General features: G+C 41.7%; 2 protein-coding genes across 13 annotated transcripts; both read right to left on the minus strand.

Annotated features, from left to right (window-relative positions):
* Positions 1 to 210: 210 nt before the first annotated feature.
* On the minus strand, positions 211 to 5,415 carry SYF2 (SYF2 pre-mRNA splicing factor). Its single transcript, XM_086365231.1, has 7 exons — positions 5,359 to 5,415; positions 5,029 to 5,139; positions 3,469 to 3,594; positions 2,945 to 3,062; positions 2,538 to 2,628; positions 1,310 to 1,408; positions 211 to 524 (listed from the first exon to the last, which is right to left on the minus strand). Exons 1-7 carry the CDS (start codon positions 5,383 to 5,385, stop codon positions 359 to 361), a joined length of 738 nt encoding a protein of 245 aa, XP_086221357.1. The 5' UTR covers positions 5,386 to 5,415; the 3' UTR covers positions 211 to 358.
* A 12,750-nt stretch (positions 5,416 to 18,165) lies between these two features.
* On the minus strand, positions 18,166 to 23,475 carry RSRP1 (arginine and serine rich protein 1). Of its 12 annotated transcripts, none has more exons than XR_015150426.1 (6): positions 22,165 to 23,475; positions 21,294 to 21,832; positions 20,537 to 20,688; positions 20,073 to 20,117; positions 19,216 to 19,848; positions 18,166 to 18,629 (listed from the first exon to the last, which is right to left on the minus strand). XR_015150426.1 is itself a non-coding variant. In XM_086365241.1 (5 exons), the coding sequence occupies exons 2-5, from the start codon at positions 21,778 to 21,780 to the stop codon at positions 18,510 to 18,512; spliced, it is 843 nt and encodes a 280-aa protein (XP_086221367.1). In that variant the 5' UTR covers positions 21,781 to 21,832; positions 22,165 to 22,572; the 3' UTR covers positions 18,166 to 18,509. The 12 variants fall into 12 exon arrangements, 2 of the variants coding, with proteins under 2 accessions (XP_086221367.1, XP_086221366.1); XR_015150448.1 differs by having other exon boundaries at positions 19,216 to 19,299; positions 22,165 to 22,615; XR_015150446.1 differs by having other exon boundaries at positions 19,216 to 19,299; positions 20,043 to 20,117; positions 22,165 to 22,567.
* Between the last annotated feature and the right edge of the window lie 2,030 nt (positions 23,476 to 25,505).

Here is a 25,505-nt window from a genome sequence, read left to right on the forward strand (position 1 = left end):
TTCATCAAAATACTCAAAGTAACAAGGACTACACTTACATACGCTACCAGCATTCCTTAAACCCAAAATGCTTCAAAGATTCGTCATACACACTTAAAATACATAGAAAAATAATAGAATTTATACAAAGTAGATTTTTACAAAACAAGTACATTACAAGAAATATATCTTATATCCAAGCACAAAAAATGTGGAAATATACATGAAGTATACATTTAAGAAAAAACATTTATTTTTAAATGCTGGGTGGGAGGGCACAAACGGAGCTCTAGTTTACAGTGTAACTCTGAAGAGAACTTCAATTTGCTAGCAGAAATTTTCACTCTATTCTCAAGCTTCTAAACAGTTCCTGATGGGATTAGACGGCTGTTCCTCTTTCCAAATTCTGCTTAATTTCAGCTGTATATTTCCCATAGAATCTTTCTGCCTTCTTGTTGAATTTAGCATTCCTTTCATTAATGTAGTCAATATCTGCATCATCATTATAAGGACGTCTCCGGCTGTATTTGTCTCGTTTTTCAATTCTGGGAGAAGAAAATAAATTTCACAACTGCTTTCCTTTTTGGTATTAATAAAACATGACAAAAAAAAAATCAGTACACTTAAACTAGCACACTTTGGGGAGGGGGAAGCCCAGTTTTCATCAAGATGAAGTTGAAACTGCCAATTAACAGCATATCCCTGGGTATGAACCATGAAATTCAGTAAATACAAACAAATCTGCAGAATGCTTCTAAAAGAACAATGATGCACTGCCAGGAACTGGATACATGAAGTAAAGGAAATGATTGTAACAGTAATTATATTATTAATTAATAATTATAATAAATATAATTATATTAATAACCACAGCTAATATGAACAGAGTATATAGTATGTACTAGACACTAATCTTAATACTGAAGTGTATGAGCTCCTATAAATTAAATTCATTTTGCTCTGCCTGATCAATATCAGGAAAAACAACCCTATCAGTATTAAGAAACACAAATATGTAAGTTTACTAGAACATTTATACTTCTTTAAATCAAAGAGTGCCATGGTTGTTAAAGTAGAATTAAGAATAATTTCTTTAAGAGAATAATTTTATTTATAATTTTCAATTATAATAACTCAATTCCATCAATATTTTACATCTTCATTCCAAATCAAATGGATTCAATTCATACTTGCTCTCTGTCCCCAATACCACTAGAGATGCAAGGTCAGACATGAGCGAGTAGAACATCTATCTTAATTCATTCCAAGCACGTTATGTCCATTTTTTCACGAAACATTTAATGAGATGGCTGCTGTATGGAGTACTCACTGTTTTTCCAGGTCTAGGACCATCCTGTCGATTTCCTCTGTGGAAGGCACATGTGTCCCATGAAGAAGACTGTTGGACGTTGGGAAAAACTCTTCTCCACTGAAAAGACAGCAACATGGTCTTGGAGTAACACTGCAAGTGCTCCACATTTTCAGGCTAAACTACCATTCATGAAGAGAGATAAAATACCTAAATGTCTTTACTGTGGGATCCTATCTCATCTTTTTTAAAAAAACAAGAGAAAAGAGGATACAGAATTGTAAAGGATGAAAGTTAAGAAATCACCTAGTTCAACACCTTCATTCTACAGATGAAAGAGCCAAGGGTCAGAGGTTAAAGGACTTGCTTCCAGCTTCAGGTTCTCTTTCCACTACAGCAGGCCAGCAAATTCCAGCCTCTTGTTTACAGAAACAGTTTTACTGGGACACAGTCCACCCATCTGTCTAGGACTACTCTATGGCTGCTTTCACATGACAAGGGCAGAGTGGAGTAGCTGTGACAGAGCCCAGATAGCCTATAAGCCTAAAATATTCACTCTCTGGTCCTTTACAGCAGTTCACCTATCCTGGCACTAAAGCATTCTATGTCGCAAAATATGAGTAACTACGGTAATCTCTCAACACCCAGTTGCAGAATGCCTAGCTAGCAAGATAATCATGTGGTTAGCTTAACTGCTGTGGATGAGCAGTAAACAGTGTCATCAAGACCTGAAACTATCCTTATACAGTTGTTGAGCATTTCTCTGGTGGTCCAGTGGTTAAAAATCTACCTGCCAGTGCCGGGGACACAGGTTTGATCCCTGGTCCAGGGAGATGCCACATGCCACAGAGCAACTAACCCCATGCCCCGTAACTGCTGAGGCCCACATGCTCCAGGGCCCATGTGGGGCAACTGCTGTGCCTGAGTGCTGCAGTTAACGAAGCCGGTGCACCAAGAGCCTGAGATCCACAGGAGAAGCCACCGCAGCGAGAAGCCCACACACCTCAACGGAGAGTAGCTTCAATGGACAGTAACTCCCACTTGCTGTAACCAGAGAAAGCCCACATGCAAAAAAGACCCAGCACAGCCAAGAAACAGCAACAACAACAACAAAACCCAGCTATTGCTAATCCATACCTAAGCACTACAGTGTGTATTTATGTATATATGTTTATGTAAACACACAAGTTTTAATACATCAATACCACTTCAGGATGAAACTGGACTTGCATTAATCCTGTCAACTTACTGCTTTTCTCTCAGTCTCTCATATGTTTCCATGTCTGGTTTGATCTGTTTGGTCAGCCGATGATACTGGCGAAGCTGGGCAGCAGCATAATCTAAAAGTAAAATGAGAATTGGAAATGATATATTACCTTATTTGATCATTACTATTCAGAGAAAAATCAAAATTATTAGCATAGCCTGTATCTTGAAGATCCTGACCAACAGGCTTTAATTTTAGCACTGAATAAAGGAATCCAGCTGATTCAACTAGAGCCTTTTTCACTTCTGCCATATATGATGTATTTGTATTTTTCTTAGGAGTATAAGTCTATTACAGAATATTCCATGAAGAGGCATATCCTTTCTTAAAACCAGAAACACTGAAGGCATGCTTATCTCAGAGGCCTATTCAATAAAGTTCAGTCTTACCCGAAAATCCCAGGTCGGGGTTTTTCCTCCTCTTTTTTCTCTCCCATCTTTCTGCATCCTCTGCACTGATTTCTAGCAACTTCACTTTCTCATAGTCTTCCCCTCTCGCTGCACATTCCTAAATGAAAGGGAAAAAAGCTAATGCTTGCCCTTATGATACAAGCAATTATTTGAACTATTTTAAGTGAATATAAAGCAATACATTTAAAATAACCATTACTATGTGAAGGAAAAATTTGCTTATCTGCTACTATATAAGAAGTGAATACATCAATCTAAAAAATAATAATTATTCAACATTTATCCAGTGTCAGACCCTCTCTTAAATGTTCCAAATGCACTGACTCATTTAATTCATAATTAACTCAAGTAATTATTACAGATCCCATTTTACAGATGAGAAAACACAATCACAGGGAGATTAAATTACTTGCCCAAAGTGTTGCAGCTGATAAAGAGCTTTTTTTTACTATCTCAATACAATAGAACAGACCACTTATGAGGACAGCAGAGCAGTTCCTAACCTTTTTCTTTTCTTCTTCCTGTAGTTCCCATTCCAAACGAGCCTTTTTGGCTTCCCAATTTGCAGGTAACTTAAGTCTTTTATCTTCTTCAACAACTTCCTGGTGATTTAATTTACGAGCTTCATTCTAAAACCATAAACACAAAAAGGTTGTTGGCTGAAACATAAAAGTAAATCCAAACAAATTTTCACCACTTTAAACAAGGCCAAGTAGGCACATTAACAAGGGACTCCATTTATCCTAAAAGCAAGAGAACCATCAAAGGATTTTAAGCAAGGTCTTACATTTGTATACAGTCAAGAAATGTGTTGAGCTGTACTGGTGTGCTATTCCAGATGCCTGGAGGTTAATGTCTCACATTATGAAAAAAAAAATATTCTACTTTCAATTCCCTTTTAATCCTAATTCAAGGAAGAAGCCTCAATTTGAGGCTTGCGCTTTAATACCTATCATAGTATCTCTAACCTTTCCCAAGTACTCTGCTCTTTAGATATTTTAGCAGTTTACCTTATGGCAAGTGAAAGGCACTCCCCATTTAAATTACTGTATGAAGAGTCTGTTTTAAAATAAATTTAACTGCATAAACCAAAACAAGTATACTATCTCAGGGACACCTTAAGTTAGATGTTTGTTGGGTCACAGGCTGGAGGCAGTTAGTCCAGGAAGATGTGTCTCTTAATATCCAACCCCATGTTCTTTACACAGTCCCTCCAAGTAAATAGGTAAGTGTGTTTGATTCTGTATCAAATTTTTCTGGGTAAAGAAACAGACTTCTCTCAACCTGTCATTCCTGCCATCCAGACACCAAGAACACACGTGTGGTCAAAGCTGAATGTGCTACACAGAAGGAAACAGCAAACCACAGGGAACTGGAGACATTTCAGTGAAAAGGTTAACACCTACTTACAGAATTTGAGTCTATATCGGGTGACTGCAGGAAGCTCTGGCTTAGGCAGGATCAGAAAGTCAGGGCATACTCTGATTGTTTTTATAAACATACTTAAGTTTTTATACGGGAGGCAGGAGTAAGGGAGTGAGGCTAGTGCTATATTTACCACTGGTCTTAGCAGAAGACGGTGCTGTGGGGTCATTTCTGTGGTTTGTATCGCTGTGCATTTGTCACACTGTGGTAGTCTGAGTCTGGGTGAGGATTTTGTGAAACCATGGCCGAGCTATCAGTCAGGACCCTTTGAGTTGAAACAGTCAAGAGCTGCTTTTTTGTTTCTTGGCTCCAACTGCAGCCAGCTGTTTGCTGGACTCATCCCTGATATGAATTCCTTTCCTTTGCATGTGTTCCCTCTGTTTGGAAGAGCTTACTGGGGTCATACTGCAGAGAGGCTGTTAGTGAGAGACCCCCCAAACTCGAAAAAAGGTTTGGAGAAAGTGTGTCCGTTTCCAAAAGTGACTCCAATGTGCTGCCAGGTTGAGAACCACTGGGACAGAACTTTCATCCAGCTCTGCTGATCTGTCACACGCACAGGTGAGCCTTCCTCTTCCCTCCACAAATGTGCACGGGCCTGGCCAGGTGACAAGTGTCAGGTGGCCTCCAGGACAACTCACCCGCTTCAGGTGCAGCTCCCGGAATTTGCGCAGTCTCTGTTCGCGCTTCTGGGAGGCCAGCTCCTCGGCTCCTGCGGGAGGCTGTTGCTCCTCTGCTCCACCCACCGGCACCTATACGAAAGAGGAGAGGCCGAGTAAGGGCCGGTTAGGCTTCTCCCGGTCAGCCCAGGTGAGTCCCCGCGGGCTGGGCCAGGCGCTCATCGCCGATCCTGGCCCCACATTATTTGCGCCTTCCTGACCCGGCACACAAGCACTTCCTCCACTTCTCGCCCCTGCTGCCCTCAGAACCCTCCCCAACTAAGAACCCTAGATAGAACCAGCCGCACGTACCTTCTCGGTAAGAGTCGCAGCCGCCATCTCAAGCTTTCCTTTCCCACTTCCGGAAACAACATCCAACACTTCCGCCGACCTTTGGACTGTCGCGTCAATACATAATAATAGCCTACCATAAACCCCGCCTCTTCCGTCAGCCTCAGGAATTTAGGGCCAATCCCTGCCCCTTTAGGCAGTGAGACATTTTCAATTGGGCAGAGTATTGCGCAGCTGCAAAAGGCCGTAGAGGAGGGGGCGCAGCGGGGGCAGGGACGGGGGCAGGGACGGGGGCAGGGGCGCGGCGGGGCGGGGCAGGGGCGGGGCAGGGGCGCGGCGGGGCGCGGCGGGGCGCGGCGGGGCGCGGCGCGGCGCGCGGCGGGGCGGGGCGGGGCGCGGCGGGGCGGGGCGCGGCGGGGCAGGAGTGTTTCGGTAGCCGGCGTGTGGCGGAGCATAGCCAAGCTAGAGGAGTCTTGTGGAAAGTTACCTCAACTGTGTACCTCACCCTTAAGCGGAAAGTGTTTTCCCTTCAGCGCTTAGACTGTGTCACTTCCTCCAAAGCAGGTCTTCCCCTGACTACCTTGTCTCGCGTAGACCCTTAGTACTGTCGTATGGCACCATTTTCATTCTCTTCAATGTATGTAAGAGATTTTTCAAGTCTTTAATTTTTCGTTTCCCCCCAACGATGTTGAAAATCGATGGGATGCAGGAGAGCAGGGCGCATCCATTCTGTTCGTTCCAACATGCTCAACGGGGAAACTGCGCCAGAATTAATAATAGTGCCAAAAAGTTAATATAATTCAGTAAAGTGCTGGATTAAAGTTCTGGAGAAGGAAATGGCACTCCATTACTCTTGCCTGGAAAATCCCATGGACGGAGGAGCCTGGTAGGCTGCAGTCAATGGGGTCGCGAAGAGTCGGACACGACTGAGCGACTTCACTTTCACTAAGGTGCTGGATACAAGAGGTCAGGGAAACCTAGCGTGCAGCAGTCCATGGGTTTGCAAAGAGGGGGACACGACTTAGCCACAACAACAACAACAAAGGTGCTGGATACAAGAGAAATGCATGAAAATATTTTTTTTTCTTCAACCATTAATTAGATGTGGAAATGAAAAAGTAGTCCGCTAAAAGAGAGATACTGTATAAGATTTAAACAGTAACATGAGGAAAACTACAAAATAGTTTTAAGTTAAAAAACTTAAATCTCAGTAAGTGATTAAGGATTTTCTGGTTGGAAGACAAAAGAAAAATGTATTATCACAAAGAATCATCTCCAAAAAGTGTAAATGTTATTTAATCAGAATCTCAGTGGATTGTTTTTATTTTAGAGATGGAAATATGACAAAAATCTCAAAGTTCAATGACACACTATTATTGGTGAGCCTGTGAAGAAACATGAATTACTATATGGCTGGTAGTGTAACGGACCAGGCAGGGCTCTTGGACTCTTTTAATCAATAGCAAGTGGTAAGAGGCCAGATGAATTCAACCAAAGCATTATTGGAAATCTTGCTGCGTAAGGGGTAAGTGAAGACAAGTAACAGGTACACTTCCTGGTTCCCTGAAGTGGGGAGGGCTGAAGTGAAGTTGAAAGTCCCTCATTCGTGACTGACTCTTTGCAACCCAATGGACTATGGCACCCATGGAATTCTCTAGGCCAGAATACTGGGGTGGGTAGCCTTTCATTTCTCCAAGGGATCTTCCCAACCCAGGGGTCGAACCCAGGTCTACCTCTTTGCAAGGAGATTCTTTACGAGCTGAGTCACAGGGAAGCCCAAGAATACCGGAGTGGGTAGCCTATCCCTTCTCCAGTGGATCTTCATGACCCAAGAATCAAATCCAAGTCTCCTGCATTGCAGGAGAATTCTTTATCAACTGAACTCAGAGAAACCCTGATGATGAAAAGGGCATCTTTTCTTGGTGTTAGTTCTAGAAGGTCTTTTGGTCCTCATAGACTCGTTCAACTTCAGCTTCTTTGGCATTACTGATTGGGGCATAGACTTGCATTACTGTGATACTGAATGGTTAGTTTAGGAAACAAACAGAAATCATTCTGTCATTTTTGAGATTGCACTCAAGTACTGCATTTCAGAGTCTTGCTGACTATGAGGTCTACTCCATTTCTTCTAAGGGATTCTTGCCCACAATAGCAGATACAATAGTCATCTGAATTAAATTTGCCATTCCAGTGCATTTTAGTTCACTGATTCCTAAAATGTCAGTGTTCACTCTTGCCATCTCCTGTTTGACCACTTCCAATTTACCGTGATTCATGGACCTAAAATTGCAGGTTCCTATGCAATATTGTTCTTTATACCATCAGTTTAGCTCAGTCGCTCAGTCATATCCGATTCTTTGTGACCCCCATGGACTGTAGCATGCCAGGCCTCCCTGTCCATCACCAACACCTGGAGCTTACCAAACTCATGTCCATTGAGTCGATGATGCCATCCAACCATCTCATCCTCTGTCATCCCCTTCTTCTCTTGCCTTCAGTCTTTCCCAGCATCAGGGTCTTTCCCAATGAGTCAGCTCTTCGCATCAGGTGGCCAAAGTATTGGAGTTTCAGCTTCAAAATCAGTCCTTCCAATGAACACTCAGGACTGATCACCTTTAGGATGAACTGGTTGGATCTCCTTGCAGTCCAAGGGACTCTCAAGAGTCTTCTCCAACACCACAGTTCAAAAGCATCAATTCTTTGGCACTCAGCTTTCCTTATAGTCCAACTCTCACATCCATACATGACTACTACTAAAAACCATAGCCTTGACTAACGGATCTTTGCTGGCAAAGTAACATCTCTGCTTTTTAATATGCTATCTAGGTTGGTCATAAATTTCCTTCCAAGGAGTAAGCATCTTTTAATTTCATGGCTGCAGTGATTTTGGAGCCCAAAAAAATAAAGTCTGCCAGTGTTTTCACTGTTTCCCCATCTATTTACCGCGAAGTGATGGGACCAGATGCCATAATCTTAGTTTTCTGAATGTTGAGGTTTTAGCCAACTTTTTACTCTCCTCTCTCACATTTGATAGTACTGTTAACTTTAAAAAGTAAACTGCAAGAACAATGCTCATTGGACATATATCCTTGCAGGGTACTTTTCTAAATATATTGCTTTCAGTCTTAACTCAGAACAAAAAAGCAAGCAGCTTTGGATTTCGCCTTGATAATCCCATGGACAGAGGAGCCTGGTAGGCGTGCAGGCCATGGGGTCGCTAAAAGTCGGACACAACTGAGCGACTTCACTTTCACTTTTCACTTTCCTGCATTGGAGAAGGAAATGGCAACCCACTCCAGTGTTCTTGCCTGGAGAATCCCAGGGACGGGGGACCCTGGTGAGTTGCCATCTATGGGGTCGCACAGAGCCAGACACGACTGAAGTGACTGAGCATTAGCATAGGTTTCTACAGAATTAAAAAATGAAACAAATATAGCTGGAGATGTCATTATACATTAATGAAAGGAATGCTAAATTCAACAAGAAGGCAGAAAGATTCTATGAGAAATCTACAGCTGAAATTAACTTAGAAAGAGGGAACAGCTGTTTAATCTCCTTCAGGAACTGTTTTGACTGCCAAATTGTACCAGTTAATCAGGACACCCTTTTATAACTTGTAAAGATGTGTCCTACAAATGACTGTATTTTCATACTTACATATTTATTAACTTGTTTCAGAAAAATCTTGTCTTGGATTTGTGTTTTAGGTGTGTACTTAATGTGTGTACTCTGCTAGGCTTAAAATTCTTAGATACTTCAAAATGCAAATATTCCTTGGAAGAATGTAAGTTAAAATACTTGGTCAAAGAATTATTACAATATATATAATACAATCCATTTTTTTAAGGCTAACTGGAATTCTAACCTTATTCCAATTGGTTTTAGGATATTTGATTTTAGTAGTAATTATACATACATACACGGGAAACACAAGACAGAAGACTGTGTGTCCCATGAAAGTGAAGATTATTTATTCCATGTCATGTGAATAAAAACATTAACTAGGATTGAGATCAGTAAATTGGGCAATGCTTACAGATAAACGAGTAGGAAAATATGATTTAGCTAATGATGGACATATAGATGGCTATATAAGTGCTATTAATAAAGGTATATTCAATGTGCTGTGAATAGGGAAATTGTAACACTATGGTACATTCATACAATTAAAGAATGAGATAGATCTACAATGAAGAGATGCTCTTATCTATATAAAGAGGGGTTTGTCCAGGCATAAAAAAAAAATCTAGGATGTATATCATACTATTTACAGTGATTGCCTCTGGAGAATGGGAACAGAAGTGGTAATTTTACTTAGAGTAATTTTTTAACTTAATTTGACACAAATGCACACCCATGCAGCCCAATCTTATCAATAGTAATGAAATGAGTTTTTTGTTCTCCAGTATTTTCAAAGAAACATTTAATACATTTCAACTAAGGGAAAAGGAAGTGAGGGAAAAATTAATAGGTTTCATAGACATGATACTGACCTGGGTTTAAAAGACAAAAAGGATTTCTACAGAGGAGAGAAGCACTCCTAAGAGCCAACCAAAAATCAGATGTCAGTATGATCTTTGAAGGTGACTGGGTGCATGATTAAAGTCACTAATTCAAACAGGCAATACTGTAATAAGCTCAGTATAGGAAAGGTTCATTTTGAAGCACTGAGGCAAGCATTGCAAACTGGAATTCAGAAAATTGCTAATCCTGTTAGTAGATGATAGTTAAAGGCAGAATGGAGAAAACTGGCAACAGAGGTTAAAGGAGTAGGCCAAGGATAGAATCCAACAGTGAGCAAAGGACAGAGAGCCACTGCAGACAATAGAAGAGGTCAAAGACAAATGTATAGCAATCTGCCTGAATGACAGAAAAATTTGAGAAAGGACTCCATAAGGAAATAGTGAAAAGTGAGCCCTCATAAGAACAAGTTTTATTTCACTAGGTAAACTTGATGTTTCAGCAAAGAAAACCAAAGGACAGCATGCTGTAGTTAGTTCAGTAAGCTAGACTTCTCTAGGGAAAAAAAAAAAAGCAAAGTATTACAGACCTGAGGGCTTTCCTGGTGGCTCAGAGGTCAAGAACCCACCTGCCAATGCAGGTGACATGGGTTCCATCTCTGGGTTGGGAAGATCCCCTGGAGAAGGAAATGGCAACCTACTCCAGTATTCTTGCCTGGGAAATCCCATGGACAACGGAACCTGGTGGGCTACATACAGTCCATGGGGTCATAAAAGAGTTGGATGTGACTTAGTGACTAAACACTAGTATTACAGACCTGAACCTAACATCTAGGGCTGTGCTTTTCCTAAGCACGGTAGCCATCTACCATATGTGACTAGCTACCAGTTGAAATGTGGCTAGGGCAAACTGAGGTGTGCTTTGAGTGTAAAATACACACTGAATCACACCACCTTACCAAAAAAAGGTAGGAAATCACCTCTTTTTACATTAAATGTTGAAATATTTTTAAATATACTGGGATAAAAAATGAATGGACCTCTTTAATCTTTTTCATTGAGGCTCTCCTTTATATTGGACAGCACTGAATCTAGTCTCTTGGTACAATTTCTCACTGTCAGCACCTGCTTGCTATTTGTTCACAGTTCATGACATGGTTTATCACACCTAGGCAACTGCATCCCACTTACATAAAGACAGTCTGGGAATACGCAGCTATCTTTTGTTATAAAGCTTAGAAGAGACTGAACATGGTAGTCATGGCCACACCCAAACAAGGTCAAGTTAAAGACTGACAGGACTTCATGGGATGATTATGAAAAAATGGAGCAAGTATATTCTTTTCAGCATTAGGAGTTAGGAGTATTAGTCGCTCAGTAGTGTCTAACTCTTTGTGACCCCATGGACTGTAGCCCACCAGGCTTTTTTGCCCACAGAATTCTCCAGGCAAGAATACTAGAGTGGCTAGCCATATCCTTCTTCAGGGGATCTTCCCTACCCAGGGATCCAACCCAGGTCTCCTGAATTACAGGCAGATTCTTAATCATCTGAGCCACCAGGAAAGCCCTCTTTTCAGCATACTTGGTAGTAAAAAGAAAATAAGCCAAGATATTTGGGTCATGGTGGAGAGTTCTGACAAAATGTGGTCCACTGGAGAAGGGAATGGCAAACCACTTCAGTATTCTTGCCTTGAGAACCCTATGAACAGTATGAAAAGGCAAAAAGATATCACACTGAAAGATGAACTCCCCAGGTCCATAAGTGCCCAATATGCTATTGGAGAAGAGCAGAGAAATAGCTCCAGGAGGAATGAGGAGGCTGAGCCAAAGCAAAAACAATACCCCGTTGTGGGTGGGTCTGGTGGTGGAAGTCAAGTCTGATGCTGTAAAGAACAATATTGCATAGGAACCTGGAATGTTAAGTCCATGAATCAAGGTAAATTGGAAGTGGTCAAACAGGAAATGGCAAGAGTGAATATTGACATTATAGCAATCCGTGAACTAAAATGGACTGAAATGGGCAAATTTAATTCAGATGATCACTGTATCTACTACTGTGGGCAAGAATCCCTTAAAAGAAATGGAGTAGCCCTCAAAGTCAACAAGAGACCAAAATGCAGTACTTGGATACAACCTCAAAAACGACAGAATGATCTTTGTTCGTTTCCAAAGCAAACTATTCAATATCACAGTAACCCAAGTCTATGGCCCAACCACTAATGCCGAAGAAGCTGAACAGTTCTATGAAGACCTACAAGACCTTCTACAAGAAGTAGAATTTCTACAAGACCTTTAGAACTAACACCAAAAAAAGATGTCCTTTTCATCATAGGGAACTAGAAGGCAAAAGTAGGAAGTCAAGAGATACCTGGAGTTAACAGGCAAGTTTGGCCTTGGAGTACAAAATGAAGCAGGGCAAAGGCTAACAGAGTTTTTGCCAAGAGAACACACTGGTCATAGCAAACACACTATTCCAACAACACAAGTACACATGTATACCACCAGATGGTCAATACTGAAATCAGATTGATTATATTCTTTGCAGTCAAACACGGAGAGGCTCTGTACAATCAGCAAAAACAAGACCAGGAGCTGACTTTAGCTCAGATCATGAATTCTTTATTGCAAAAGCTGACTTTAGCTCAGATCATGAACTCTTTATTGCAAAATTCAGACTTAAATTGAAGAAAGTAGGAAAAACCACTAGACCATTCAGGTATGACCTAAATCAAATCTTAGATTATATAGTGGAAGTGACAAATAGATTTAACAAATTAGATCTGATAGAGTGCCTGAAGAACTAGGGACAGAGGTTCATAACATTGTACAGGTGGTGGTGATCAAAACCATCACCAAGAAATGTAAAAAGGCAAAATGGTTGTCTGAAGAGGCCTTAAAAATAGTGGAGAAGAGAGAGAACCTAAAGGCAAAGGAGAAAAGGAAAGATATATCCATCTGAATGCAGAGTTCCAAAGAATAGCAAGGAGAGATAAGAAAGCCTTCCTAAGTGAACAATACACAGAATACACAGAACTATATAAAAAAGATCTTCATGACCCAGATAACCACGATGGTGTGATCATTCACCTAGAGCCAGACATCCCGGAATGTGAAGCAAGTGGGCCTTAAGAAGCATCACGACGAACAAAACTAGTGGAGCTGATGGAATTCCAGCTATTTCAGGTCCTAAAAGATGATGCTGTTAAAAGTGCTGTACTCAATATGCCGGCAAATTTGGAAAACTCAGCGGTGGCCACAGGACTGGAAAAGGTCAGTTTTCATTCCAAACCAAAAGAAAAGCAATGCCAAAGATTGTTCAAACTACCACACAATTGCACTCATTTCACATGCTAGCAAAGTAACGCTTAGAATCTTTCTCCATGCTAGGCTTCATCAGTACGTGAACTGTGAACTTGGAGATGTTCAAGCTGGATTTAGAAAAGGCAGAGGAACCAGAGATCAAATGGCCAACATCCAATGGATCATAGAAGCAGCAAAAGAATTCCAGACAAAGATCTATTTATGTTTCATTGGCTACGCCAAAGACTTTGACTGTGTGGATCACAGCAAACTGTGGAAAATTCTTAAAGAGATGGCAATACCATTCCCTGGTACTCCCACCTTACCTGCCTGCTGAGAAATCAGTATGCAGGTCACGAATCAACAGTTAGAATTGAACATGGAACAACGGACTGATTGAAAATTGGCAAAGTACTACATCAAGGCTGTATATTGTTGCCCTGTTTAACTTATATGCATAGTACATCATGTGAAATGCCAGGGTGGATGAAGCACAAGTTGGAATCAAGATTTCCAGGAGAAGTATCAGTAACCTCAGATATGCAAATGACACCATCCTTAGGCAGCAAAGAGGAACTAAAGAGCCTCTTGATGAAGGTGAAAGAGTGAAAAAGCTGGCTTAAAACTCAACATTCAAAAACCTAAGATCATGGGTTAGGAAGATCCCCTGGAGAAGGGCATGGCAACCCACTCCAGTATTCTTGCCTGAATAATCCCATGGACAGAGGGGCCTGGTGGGCTACAGTCCATAGGTCACAAAGAGTAAGACATGACTGAAGCAACTAAGCACAGCACAAGATCATGGCATCTAGTCCCATCACTTCATGGCAAACAAGTGGGAAAACAATGGAAACAGTGGCTGACTTTATTTTTCTAGGCTCCAAAATCACTGCAGATGGTGACTGCACCCATTTAATTAAAAGACACTTGCTCCTTGAAAAGTTGTGACCAACCTAGACAGCATACTAAAAAGCAGAGACATTACTTTGCCAACAAAGGTCTGTCTAGTCAAAGCTATGGTTTTTCCAGTAGTTATGTATGGATGTGAGAGTTGGACCATAAAGGCTCAGCACTGAAGAATTGATGCTTTTGAACTGTGGTGTTGGAGAGGACACTTCAGAGTCTCTTGGACTGCAAGATCAAACCAGTCAATCCTACAGGAAATCAATTCTGAATATTCATTGGAAGCACTGATGCTGAAGCTGAAGCTCCAATACTGGCCACCTAATGTGAAGAACTGACTCACTGGAAAAGACCCTGCTGCTGGGAAAGATTGAAGGTAGAAGGGGACAACAGAGGACCAGATGGTTGGATGACATCACAGACTCAATGAACATGAGTTTGAGCAAGTTCTGGGAGATGCTGAAGGACAGGGAAGCCTGGCATGCTGCAGCCCACGGGGTTGCAAAAGGTCGGACAAGACTAAGTGACTGAACAAGGCTGAAAGGTAAGATCACTGCAGAAGGAAACTCAGAAGTGGCACACGTCCATAGTAACAGATTTGGCTAATCTGTTATATAGGAGGATTGGTTAAAGAGGTTACATGACTTGTATACTTAGCTATTAAAGGCTGTATTTGAACACAAATCACAATCAAAGCAGGTGCCTTTCTGTCACCAGCTAAGTGAAGGTGAAAAGTATCGTAGCATTTTGTCATCAGTTCATTGCAAAAGTTTCCCTTACAAAGAATACCTTGGGGAGTTCTGTAACCTTGCTAAGGATATACCAACAAATTATACTAACTGGGTGTTCATGTTATCCACATTTTTAAAAAATTACAAACCCTAAAACCAATCCTGTTTTGTTGTACTTTGATGTAACTAGGCCAGTCTATTGATATTCTCAGGTCTCCTTAGAATAAAAATGAACCTACTATTTAAACTCTCATGAATTAGAAGCAAATTACCCTCCCAATAACCACTGTTAAACTAAGTGGAAAAGAAACATTTTTTTTCACCCAGAAAAACTTTCTCCCAGGAAATTCCTTGTTCACATCAAGTGCTGCTGGCTTAAAGGATGAGAATGTGACCAAGACTACCTAAAAGATAGTAACAAATTTGATGTCCAGGGACATATATACCCAAGTCTTTGCACATTTACATTTTTAATAGGGTCAAATTTAACAGCAGCTCTTATCCAATACAATATTCTACACAGAAATATTTATTATCTGCACTTTGCAATAAATTAAAATTCAGTTCTAGGCTCCCAGTTCAAGATGGCAGACTAGGATGTACACTCATCTCTTCCTGCAAGAGCATGAAAATCACAACTAGCTGTTGACCAACCATTGACAGGAGGATGGTGGTACCCACCAAAAAGATACCCCATATCAAAGACAAAGAAGCCACAGCGAGATGGTAGGAGGGGCGCAATCACGATAAACTCCATACCTGCCAGGTGGGTGACCCACAAACTGGAGAACAGTAATACTGAATTAGTTCTCCCACTGTTGTGAAGGTTCTGGACCACACCTCAGACTTTCCAGGCTGCGGATCCAACAAAGGGACTGGGAATCCCTAGGAAATCTGGCCTTGAAGGGGATTTGATTACAGGATTTCCACAGGACTGGGAAACAGACTGCAATCTTGGAGGGCACAAACAAAATGTTGCATGCACCAAGACCCAGAGAAAAGGAGCAGTGACCCAAAAGGAGAGCTGAACCAAAACCACCTTGGTTGGGAGGGTGTCCTGCAGAGATGTGAGTCAGCAGGGGCTCACCACAAGAACAGGGGTACTGGCAGCAGCAGTTCAGAAAGTTACCCCTTGGCATAAGCCCTCTTGGAGGTCGCCATTAATCCAAAGAGCCCTAACAGGGAGGAAGTCCAACCTCACCCATCAACCAATAACTGTATTAAAGCTTTACTGTGCAAGAAGGCCCTGCCCACCACACTAAGACCATTTTTTCCCACGCCAGTCCCTCTCATCAGGAAGCTTACTCAAGCCTCTTAGCCTCCTCCAGCAGGCAGACAGAAGCATGAAGAACCACAGTTTCACAAGAGCTAGAACAAAAACCACATTATTCAAAGTTAATCAGCATGAAAAAGCAGTTATATCCCAGAGGAAGGGACAAGATAAAACCCAAGAAAAACCATTAAATAAAGTGGATAGGCAACCTTCCAAAAAAAAAAAAGAATAATGATACTGAAAATGACCCAGGATCTTGAGAAAACAATGAAGATGCAAAAAAAAAAAAAAACATTTACCAAAGACCAAAAAGAATTAAAGAACAAACAGTGAATAATGTGCTAGAAGGAATCAATAGAATAACTGAGGCAGAAGAACGGATAAATGACCTGGAGGACAGAATGGTGGAAATCACTGCCATAGAACAGAATATAGAAAAAAAGAATGAAAAAGAATGAAGACAGCCTAAGAGACCCTCTGGGACATTAAATGCACCAACATTTGCATTATAGGGGTCCCAGAAGGAAAGATAGTACCTAAAAAAATATAGTAACTGAAAACTTCCCAAACAAGGGAAAGGGAATAGTCAACCAAGTCCAGGAAGCACAAACAGTCCCAGGCAGGATAAACCCGAGGAGGAGCATACCAATACCATGACATAGTAATCAAATGGACAAAACTTAATGACAGAGATAAAGTATTAAAAACTTTATTGTTTTTAATAAAGTATCGAAAAACAACAAATAACATACAAGAGAACTCCTCAGGTTATCAGCTGATTTCTCAACAGACACTCTACAAGCCAAAAAGGAATGGCAAGATATATTTATCAAGTGATGAAAGGGTAGAAGCTACAACCAAGAATACGTCTACCTGGCAAGACTCTCATTCAGATTTGATGGAGCAGCTTTCCAGACAAGCAAAAGAGAATTCAGAACCACTAAAACAGCTTTATAACAAATGCTAAAGGAAGTTCTCTAGGCAGGAAACAAACAAATAAAAAAGACCTACAGAAAATAAACCCAAAACAATTAAGAAATTGGTAACTGGATCATACATATCGATAATTACCTTAAATGTAAATGGATTAAACACATCAACCAACCAGACTGGCCGGATGGATGAAAACACATGTATGCACTTTCACTTATCTCATCACTTTGACTCCCTCAAACTGTATGATTTTATATTGTTAATCATGTTCCCATTATGACTTACAATTGTAATCATCTTTTACTTTTTGTCTGGCTATTGATTGTGAAACTGATAAACACCTTTTATTACCGTAATTATGTAACTAGTACTCCCTAATACATTGTATCACCAAAAAAATTCAGTTCCTCAGTCATTCTAGTCAACTTCCAAAATAGTCAAAAGCACACACGGGGCTAGTGGCTGTCTTAACGGGATGTGCACGTAAATACTGGATAGCACAGCTTTAGTTAATACAGTATTACATCCCACTTGAGGATCTCCACTATCTTTTTAAATTTAAATTTAATTGAATTTAATTTTAATTTAAATTTAAATTCAAACATTTATGCAATTAGTCAAATGCTTGGAGAGACCATCTAAAAATGGCTTAAATCTTTCTAGTTCTGGTATCCACTACTATAGTAACAGGAGAAATTACAAAAGTCTGTAGCTAATGTTTAAACCAACTGTCCAGATCTTGAGTGTAACACTCATTTTTTTTACATGCTTAGTTAAGTTCCTTCTCAGCTATAATAAGAAGCATTCAAGAATTTCAAATCAATGAATATTTATTAAAACATGATAGAAAAAAACAAATGCAACTAAAGCCTCTGTTTTCTAGCTCACTGACCAACTCCACTTCAACCTCTGAGTTTCCTGCCCTGATGCTCAGTTCAGGACAACATTATGCTAATATTAAGTCTTTAAGGCCAAAATTTTCAGATTTTAATGAGTATCTACATCAACAGGAAACACGGTTGTGATTCAATTTCTAATTCAGATCTGGGGTAGAAACTTGAGGTTCAACATTTCTCACGAACTCCCAGGTGAGGTCACTGAGCCCTATGGTATCAATCCATGGATTTGGATCTGGGAACAGGAAGGTTTTAAAGGAGATACTACCTCATTCTTCTTCATTAAATAAAAACCCATTATGTAAAATATACACAATCAAGAGAGACTAAAATAATAAAAACAAATTTATTAACAAAATGTTTACAACACAAACAGTTCAATTACTGTTTGCTTTTAAAAATTTCACTTCTACATAACATCCATATTATATAAAACATCTAGAAGTATAAATATACAAGAATCCCACCTGTGTGTAACCTGCGGTCCATTTGTGCTATCTCCCATCTGTAAGAGAAATCTAAATCATTATTTAAATTAAGTATTTACATATTTTTGTGTTGTCATTTGTAATTGCAAAACCACCACTAAATGGTTCACAAGAATGGAATAATGCTAGAAACACAAACTTGCAAAAAAAAAAAGTGCATTTCAGGCAACCTTAGCTGTTGGTTTTTTTTAGACAGGTATCCATAGTCCATACGGACTTTTCTTCTTATCTATTTTTGGGTATCCTGAAGAATTCTCTTCAGCAATAGCTTTAGCTGATTTCTGAAGCATAGGCTTTGCTACAGAATTCTGAAAGAAAACAAATTCTTAAGTCAGCTTCCCAAACACATATATTATATATTTAAAATATCACATTAAATAAAAGACACCAACCAAATGCAAAGCCATGGACCTCACTTGCAACTTGATTCCATCAAACTGTTAAGCCAAGACACTAGTAGGGGAAATCAGATACGTGCAAAGCATACTGCAATAGGGAGATATTAAGATAGTTTTGAAATTTTATTAAGCCTTTAGCTGATTATTCTAATCATAGGATATTCTGAGATTTTAAAATATTACAACAATCAAAAAGGACAAAGGGAACAGTTAAAAGGGGAAAACGCTGAAACTGAGAATGTGCATATTAGAGTAGGAACCTATTGGTCACTTGTGAGGACCACACAAAAAAAAAAGTATTAAAAATTCTATTTAGTGGCTTAGTAGCCCTCATATGTTCTTGCCTGGAGAATCCCAGGGATGGGGGAGCCTGGTGGGCTGCTGTCTACGGGGTCACACAGATTCGGACACGACTGAAGCAACTTAGCAGCCGCAGCAGTGACAGAAATACATTCCAAGTCTAGTTTTTGAGTGATCAATGCTTAGATATACTTACGTTAGAGCTAAAAGTGATGCTTTTTTGCTGATAAGACTTTTCATTGGCATTTTTTGTTCCATCTTCTGTTAACGTGTCTGATAGCTAGACAGGTAAAAGAAAGTAAATTTTAGAAGTGATACCCTTGTAGGTATAAAAAGCAGTCCAATTGTATTATAAATTTACTTGTAGAGACATAAATCAAGTTTGATCTAACCAATCAACATCCTAAAATAACAGTACTTTTGTTAAGTTTTTCCCATAAAATTGATTCAATGATTTAAGACACCTTTCTCCATAAAGCAGTATTGTTATGTATCCCTCTGATCTAAATTCAAGTAACTATGAAAATAAAATCATACCAAAATATACCTAGTTGCAAAAGAACTAAGGCATTTGCCCATCCAGTTGGGTACCTAATCACCTGAAAAATCAACTCAACTCTTATTTGTCCACCACTAATGCTTAGGCAAACCCACATCTGAGTCTGCATGATAGGAGATAACCCATTGTTCTTATGTTAACTGAGTGTATTAATTCCTAATTATTGTAAACTTTTAAAGCTATGCATTTTATGCTGCACATTTCTGGAGAATTATAATAAACTTATCTGCAAATGAAGCAGGCCTCTTCTTCTGTAATCTCTCAAAACATCTGGAATATATTGCATATATTATGAAAGGGACATCTGTATCAGATGCCCCGCCATTACAAAGTACACTTTCATTTAAAAATTGTCTTTAGTATCTTATCCAAATGGTGCTTGTCCCAAATTCTAGCATGCATCGGAATCTACCAACAAAAAACTAAGCTTTCAAGTGTCAACATAGACTTCAAATTAGTTTAACCTCTGATGCTTTTGCGCATGTATCAATTACCAACAGACTTTCTTCATCAATGTCTGGAGACCACATTCATGATTTCTATAAGACAGAAATAAAGCAGATAAACTATACTGTATGTTGAGTACAGAATCTGTGGGAACATAACCCTGCAAATGAGAATTACAGATACTCTATAAAAAACTAGCTAGAAAAACTTGGTAACTACAAAGACATCAAAGTGCCAGCTACAATTATGGAAGTAATCAGGATTATGGCAATTGAAAATAAAGGTCATTAGTCTCCCACTTTCATGGGAAAGACCCTATCTAATATTGTCAGGTCTGTTATTTAAATTATATTAGCTAGCCATTCCAAGAAACAGTCTAGGGTAAATGAAATAAAAATGGATAATCAGCTCTTTCTGGTAGTAGTCTTCTGAAGAGCTTCTTTATTTTAATATTAAGTTTAAGTTTAGAGATGAAGTTTGAGATTATTTTTAAAATAAACAAAATACTTACCTCAGACTTTGCACCATTAGTCAGTACAGCTGTTTCCTGGTTTCTTTCTTTAGATACAGGAACACTTCTGAGACTAGCTGGCAAGTCAAAGTTGGCTGTTCCTAATGCTTTTGCTGCATTGGCTTTGGCTATTTCTAACAGCTCCATTCGATCTACAAAAAGAAACACAAAATGTTCGTTTATCCGGTATCATTTCTCCAAAAAAACTCAAAATCAAAGTGTTCTTACACTAGTAACATAAAGATATTTAAACAGTATCTCCACGTATAAAATATATTTCTATTTATGGAAAGAGAATTCTACCTCTTTTGTTTAGAAAAGTAAGCTTCCCTCAATAATCAAAGGAAAGGAAAAGTGAAGTCGCTCAGTCGTGTCTGACTCTTTGCGACCCCATGGACTGTAGCCTACCAGGCTCCTCTGTCCATGGGATTTTCCAGGCAATAGTACTGGAGTGGATTGCCATTTCCTTCTCCAGGGGATCTTCCGACCCAGGGATCGAACCCAGGTCTCCCGCATTATAGACAGACGCTTTACCGTCTGAGCCACCAATAATCAAAGCTTGGTCAATAAATCAGTAGCATTTTGAGAGCTGGTCCACCCAGAACTGCCCTCCACCAAGCCATTTAATGCACGGTGTTAAGCTCTAGGAGGAAAGAAAGTGGTCCATTTTAAAACTGGGTGCCAACCGTACCGGAGTCTTAACTATTAACCCGCTGGGGTCCTTCCTCTTTCCCCGAAGGCCTCTCCAAAGACTCACCTTTCTCACTCAAGCGAAAGGGGGTTGGGCTCCGCGACCTGCTCCGGGATCGCCCCCTCCAGCTTCTGCGCTCCTCGGGGTAGACGGTGCGGCCGAAGCCGTAGTAGCGGCAGCCTCGCGCGATGGCGTAGGCACTCCGGTAATACAAGCGGCCGCGGGAGCGGCTGCGGGACCGGTAGGACCTCCGAGTGGAGCCGGAGTGCCTCTCCCGGTACCGGCGGCTGCGGGAACGCGAGTGGCTCCGCGAGTAAGAGCGCGAGTAGCGCCGGTACCTCCTCTGGTGGCGCCTTCGGGAGCAAGACCTGGAGCGGCTCCTCCGCCCGGGCGGGCTGCGGCTCCGGGACCACGACCGGCTCGAGACGCTGGAACGGGACGGAGAGCGGCTCCCGGAGGCCGACGACGGCTGGCTGCATGAGCCCGACCGCGAGGACGAGGGCGAGGCCTTGGGCGGCGAACCCGACCACAGGTCGTTCACGTAACTGGACATCTCGGCCGGCAGCTAACTCTTCTACGAGTATCCCTTGCCAGAAACTCAGTTCCTAAAAACAAACGAGAAAAGAAAAAAAGGTTAAGTTCCGGAAGTGAGTTGCAAGGGCGGCCCCAGGTCGAGGAGAAAATTAACCTCCTGGCCTCTAGGCAGTGGCGCCGCCTGCGGCCGGCCTTCCCGCCCGGCCACCCTCCATCCCCCACCCGCGGGGCTCACACAGGCCCGGGAACACACACGTCTTGAGGTACTGACGGGGGCACCCTGTCACCAGAAGACCCACCACAGGCCGTCGATGCCTCACTCAATGAGAGAAAGGCCCAACGCACGCCTTCCTGGAGAAGCTAAGGACGAAGAGGTTGTCACTGTTCTTCCCCAAACGATTACCGAAACCCTCCAGATCAGACGTCCCGACACGATTTGAACAGGGCGACGGCAGACGCGTCTAAAATACCAGGAGCTGGCGCTCGGCGCGTGCGCAGAGACGTTGCGTGGTGGGCGTGGCTCTTCTCGTCCAACTGGCGGTCTCCTCTCTGCCCGCCCAGCCCCACCCTCCGCCTCGCCCATTGGCCTCTGGGATGCGCATGCGCGGGCACGCCTTCGCGCCATCCGGATATCAACCGCTGGTTGTTTGGGTTTTCCGCTGTACGTGGGGCAAAATGAGCCGCTGGTTGTTTGGGTTTTCCGCTGTACGTGGGGCAAAATGAGGCAGCATCGTGCGGGATATACTAGTCGCTGGGGCTTGATGCCCGGCCGTTGACTGGGGCGTGGTCTCCTTTTCTGGGAAGCTGCAGGCTCGGGCTGTGCCTCCCGGGACCCTTATTGGCCACTCCCTCCTGACCCGTGTCCGGAAGGTGGGCCGCCCTCCTGAGACGTCACGGAAAGCGTGTCATTGCATGCATTGTCTTAGTAAATGTGTCTTGGCTAGAAAAAGTAAGAAAGGTAAAAACAGACTGCAGAGATACCCATAGCTGACCTTTAATTTACTGAAGGTTCAGAATGACGTCTGAGATTATTACAGTTATAATTTTGGTGCTAGGGATTAAACACTGATGACTTTTATTTCCAAGAATGTATAAGTAGGATACATTTTAGACATCAGTTTAGTCGCTCAGTCGTGTCCGACTCTGCGACCCCATGGACTGCAGCATGCCAGACCTCCCTGTCCATCACCAACTCCTGAAGTTCATTCAAACTCATGTCCATTGAGTCGGTAATGCCATCCAGCCATCTCATCTTCTGTCCTCTTCTCCTCCCACCTTCAATCTTTACCAACATCGGGGTTTTTTCCAATGAGTCAGTTCTTCACATCAGGTGGCCAGAGTATTGGAGCTTCAGCTTCAGCATCAGTCCTTCGATGAATATTCAGGACTGATCTCCTTTAGGATGCACTGGTTGGATCTCCTTGCAGTCCAAGGAACTCTCAAGAGTCTTCCCCAACACCACAGTTCAAAAGCATCAATTCTTTGGCTCTCAGCTTTCGTTACAGTCCAACTCTCACATCTGTACATGACTACTGGAAAAACCATAGCTTTGACTAGATGAACCTTTGTTGGCAAAGCAATGTCTCTGCTTTTTAACATGCTATCTAGGTTGGTCATAGCTGTCCTTCCAAGGAATAAGCATCTTTTAATTTCATGGCTGCAATCACCATCTGCAGTGATTTTGGAGCCCCCAAAAATAAAGTCTGACACTGTTTCCAGTGTTTCCCCTCTATTTGCCATGAAGTGATGGGACCAGATGCCATGATCTTAGTTTTCTGAATGTTGAGCTTTAAGCCAACTTTTTCACTCTCCTCTTTCACTTTCATCAGGAGGCTCTTTAGTTCTTCTTCACTTTCTGCCATAAGGGTGGTGTCATTTGCATATCTGAGGTTATTGATATTTCTCCCAGCAATCTTGATTCCAGCTTGAGCTTCATCCAGTCCAGCATTTCTCATGATGTACTCTGCATATAAGTTAAATAAGCAGGGTGACAATATACAGCCTTGATGTACTCCTTTTCCTATTTGGAACCAGTCTGTTGTTCCATGTCCAGTTCTAACTGTTGCTTCCTGACCTGCATACAGATTTCTCATGAGGCAGGTCAGGTGGTCTGGTATTCCCATCTCTTTCAGAATTTTCCACAGTTGATTGTGATCCACACAGTCAAAGGCTTTGGCATAGTCAATAAAGCAGAAATAGATGTTTTTCTGGAACTCTCTTGCTTTTTCAATGATCCAGCAGATGTTGGCCATTTGATGTCTGGTTCCTCTGCCTTTTCTAAAACCAGCTTGAACATCTTGAAGTTCTTGGTTCACGTTTTGTTGAAGCCTGGCTTGGAGAATTTTGAGCATTACTTTACTAGCATGTGAGATGAGTGCAAGGAGATCCAACCAGTCCATTCTGAAAGAGATCAGTCCTGGGTATTCTTTGGAAGGAATGATGCTAAAGCTGAAACTCCAGTACTTTGGCCACCTCATGCAAAGAGTTGACTCATTGGAAAAGACTCTGATGCTGGGAGGGATTGGGGGCAGGAGGAGAAGGGGATGACAGAGGATGAGATGGCTGGATGGCATCACCGACTCAATGGACATGAGTTTGAGTGAACTCCGGGAGTTGGTGATGGACAGGGAGGCCGGCGTGCTGCAATTCATGGGGTCGCAAAGAGTCGGACATGACTGAGTGACTGAACTGACTGACTGACTGACTGAGATGAGTGCAATTGTGCGGTAGTTTGAGCATTCTTTGAAATTGGATTTCTTTGGTATGGAATGAAAACTGACCTTTTCCAGTCCTGTGGCCACTGCTGAGTTTTCCAAATTTGTTGGCATATTGAGTGCAGCAGACTGACCCAGACTTCCCTGTGAGTGTCCAGGAGTCTCCCATGGAGGCGTGGGTTGGTGGTGGCCTCCTGCAGGGCTGGGGGCACTGAGTGTAGCAGTACATGCATGGGATGTTTTGAAGGAGGTCACCTTTATCTTCATTACCTCCACCATAGTTTGGCCCCAGGTAAATAACAGGGAGGGAACACAGCTCTACTCATCAGTGGAAAATTGGATTAAAGATTTACTAAGCATGGCCCCGCCCATCAGAACAAGACCCAGGTTCCCCATCATTTAGTCTCTCCCATCAGGAAGCTTCCATAAGCCTCTTATCCTTCTCCATCAGAGGGCAGACAGACTGAAAACCACAATCACAGAAAGCTAACCAGTCTAATCACATGGAACACAGCTTGTCTAACTCAATGAAACTATGAGCCATGCGGTGCAGGGCCACCCAAGACGGGCGGGTCATGGTGGAGATGTCTGACAGAATGTGGTCCACTGGAGAAGGGAATGGCAAACCACTTCAGTATTCTTACCTTGAGAACCCCATGAAAAGGCAAAAAAGATAGGACACTGAAAGATTACCCCCCAGGTCTGTAGGTACCCAATATGCTACTGGAGATCAGTGGAGAAATAACTCCAGAAAGAATGAAGAGATGGAGCCAAAGCAAAAACAACACCCAGTTGTGGATGTGACTGGTGATGGAAGCAAGGTCTGATGCTAAAGACTAATACTGCAAAGGAACCTGGAATGTTAGGTCCATGAATCAAGGCAAATTGGAAGTGGTCAAACAGGAGATGGCAAGAGTGAACATCAACATTTTAGGAATCAGCGAACTAAAATGAACTGAAATAGGTGAATTTAACTCAGATGACCATTTTAGACATATTAATTGTTAATAATAAGGATTTCCCTGTAGCT

The sequence above is a fragment of the Bos grunniens genome, chromosome 2, assembly GCF_055505025.1.
Source record: "Bos grunniens cultivar Pamir isolate PY7600 chromosome 2, Bosgru_T2T1.0, whole genome shotgun sequence".
Lineage (NCBI taxonomy): Eukaryota > Metazoa > Chordata > Mammalia > Artiodactyla > Bovidae > Bos > Bos grunniens.

Coding starts and splice junctions, on each gene's coding strand:
- SYF2 (XM_086365231.1), bottom strand. CDS start 5,385: ATGGCGGCTGCGACTCTTACCGAGAAG. Junction 3,063..3,468: donor AGGAAGAAGAAAAGAAAAAG/GTTAGGAACTGC, acceptor CCTTTCATTTAG/GAATGTGCAGCGAGAGGGGA. Junction 525..1,309: donor GTCCTAGACCTGGAAAAACA/GTGAGTACTCCA, acceptor TTCTTCTCCCAG/AATTGAAAAACGAGACAAAT.
- RSRP1 (XM_086365241.1), bottom strand. CDS start 21,780: ATGTCCAGTTACGTGAACGACCTGTGGTCGGGTTCGCCGCCCAAGGCC. Junction 20,689..21,293: donor CTTTCGCTTGAGTGAGAAAG/GTGAGTCTTTGG, acceptor TTCTTTTTGTAG/ATCGAATGGAGCTGTTAGAA. Junction 18,630..19,215: donor GCATCACTTTTAGCTCTAAC/GTAAGTATATCT, acceptor GTTTTCTTTCAG/AATTCTGTAGCAAAGCCTAT.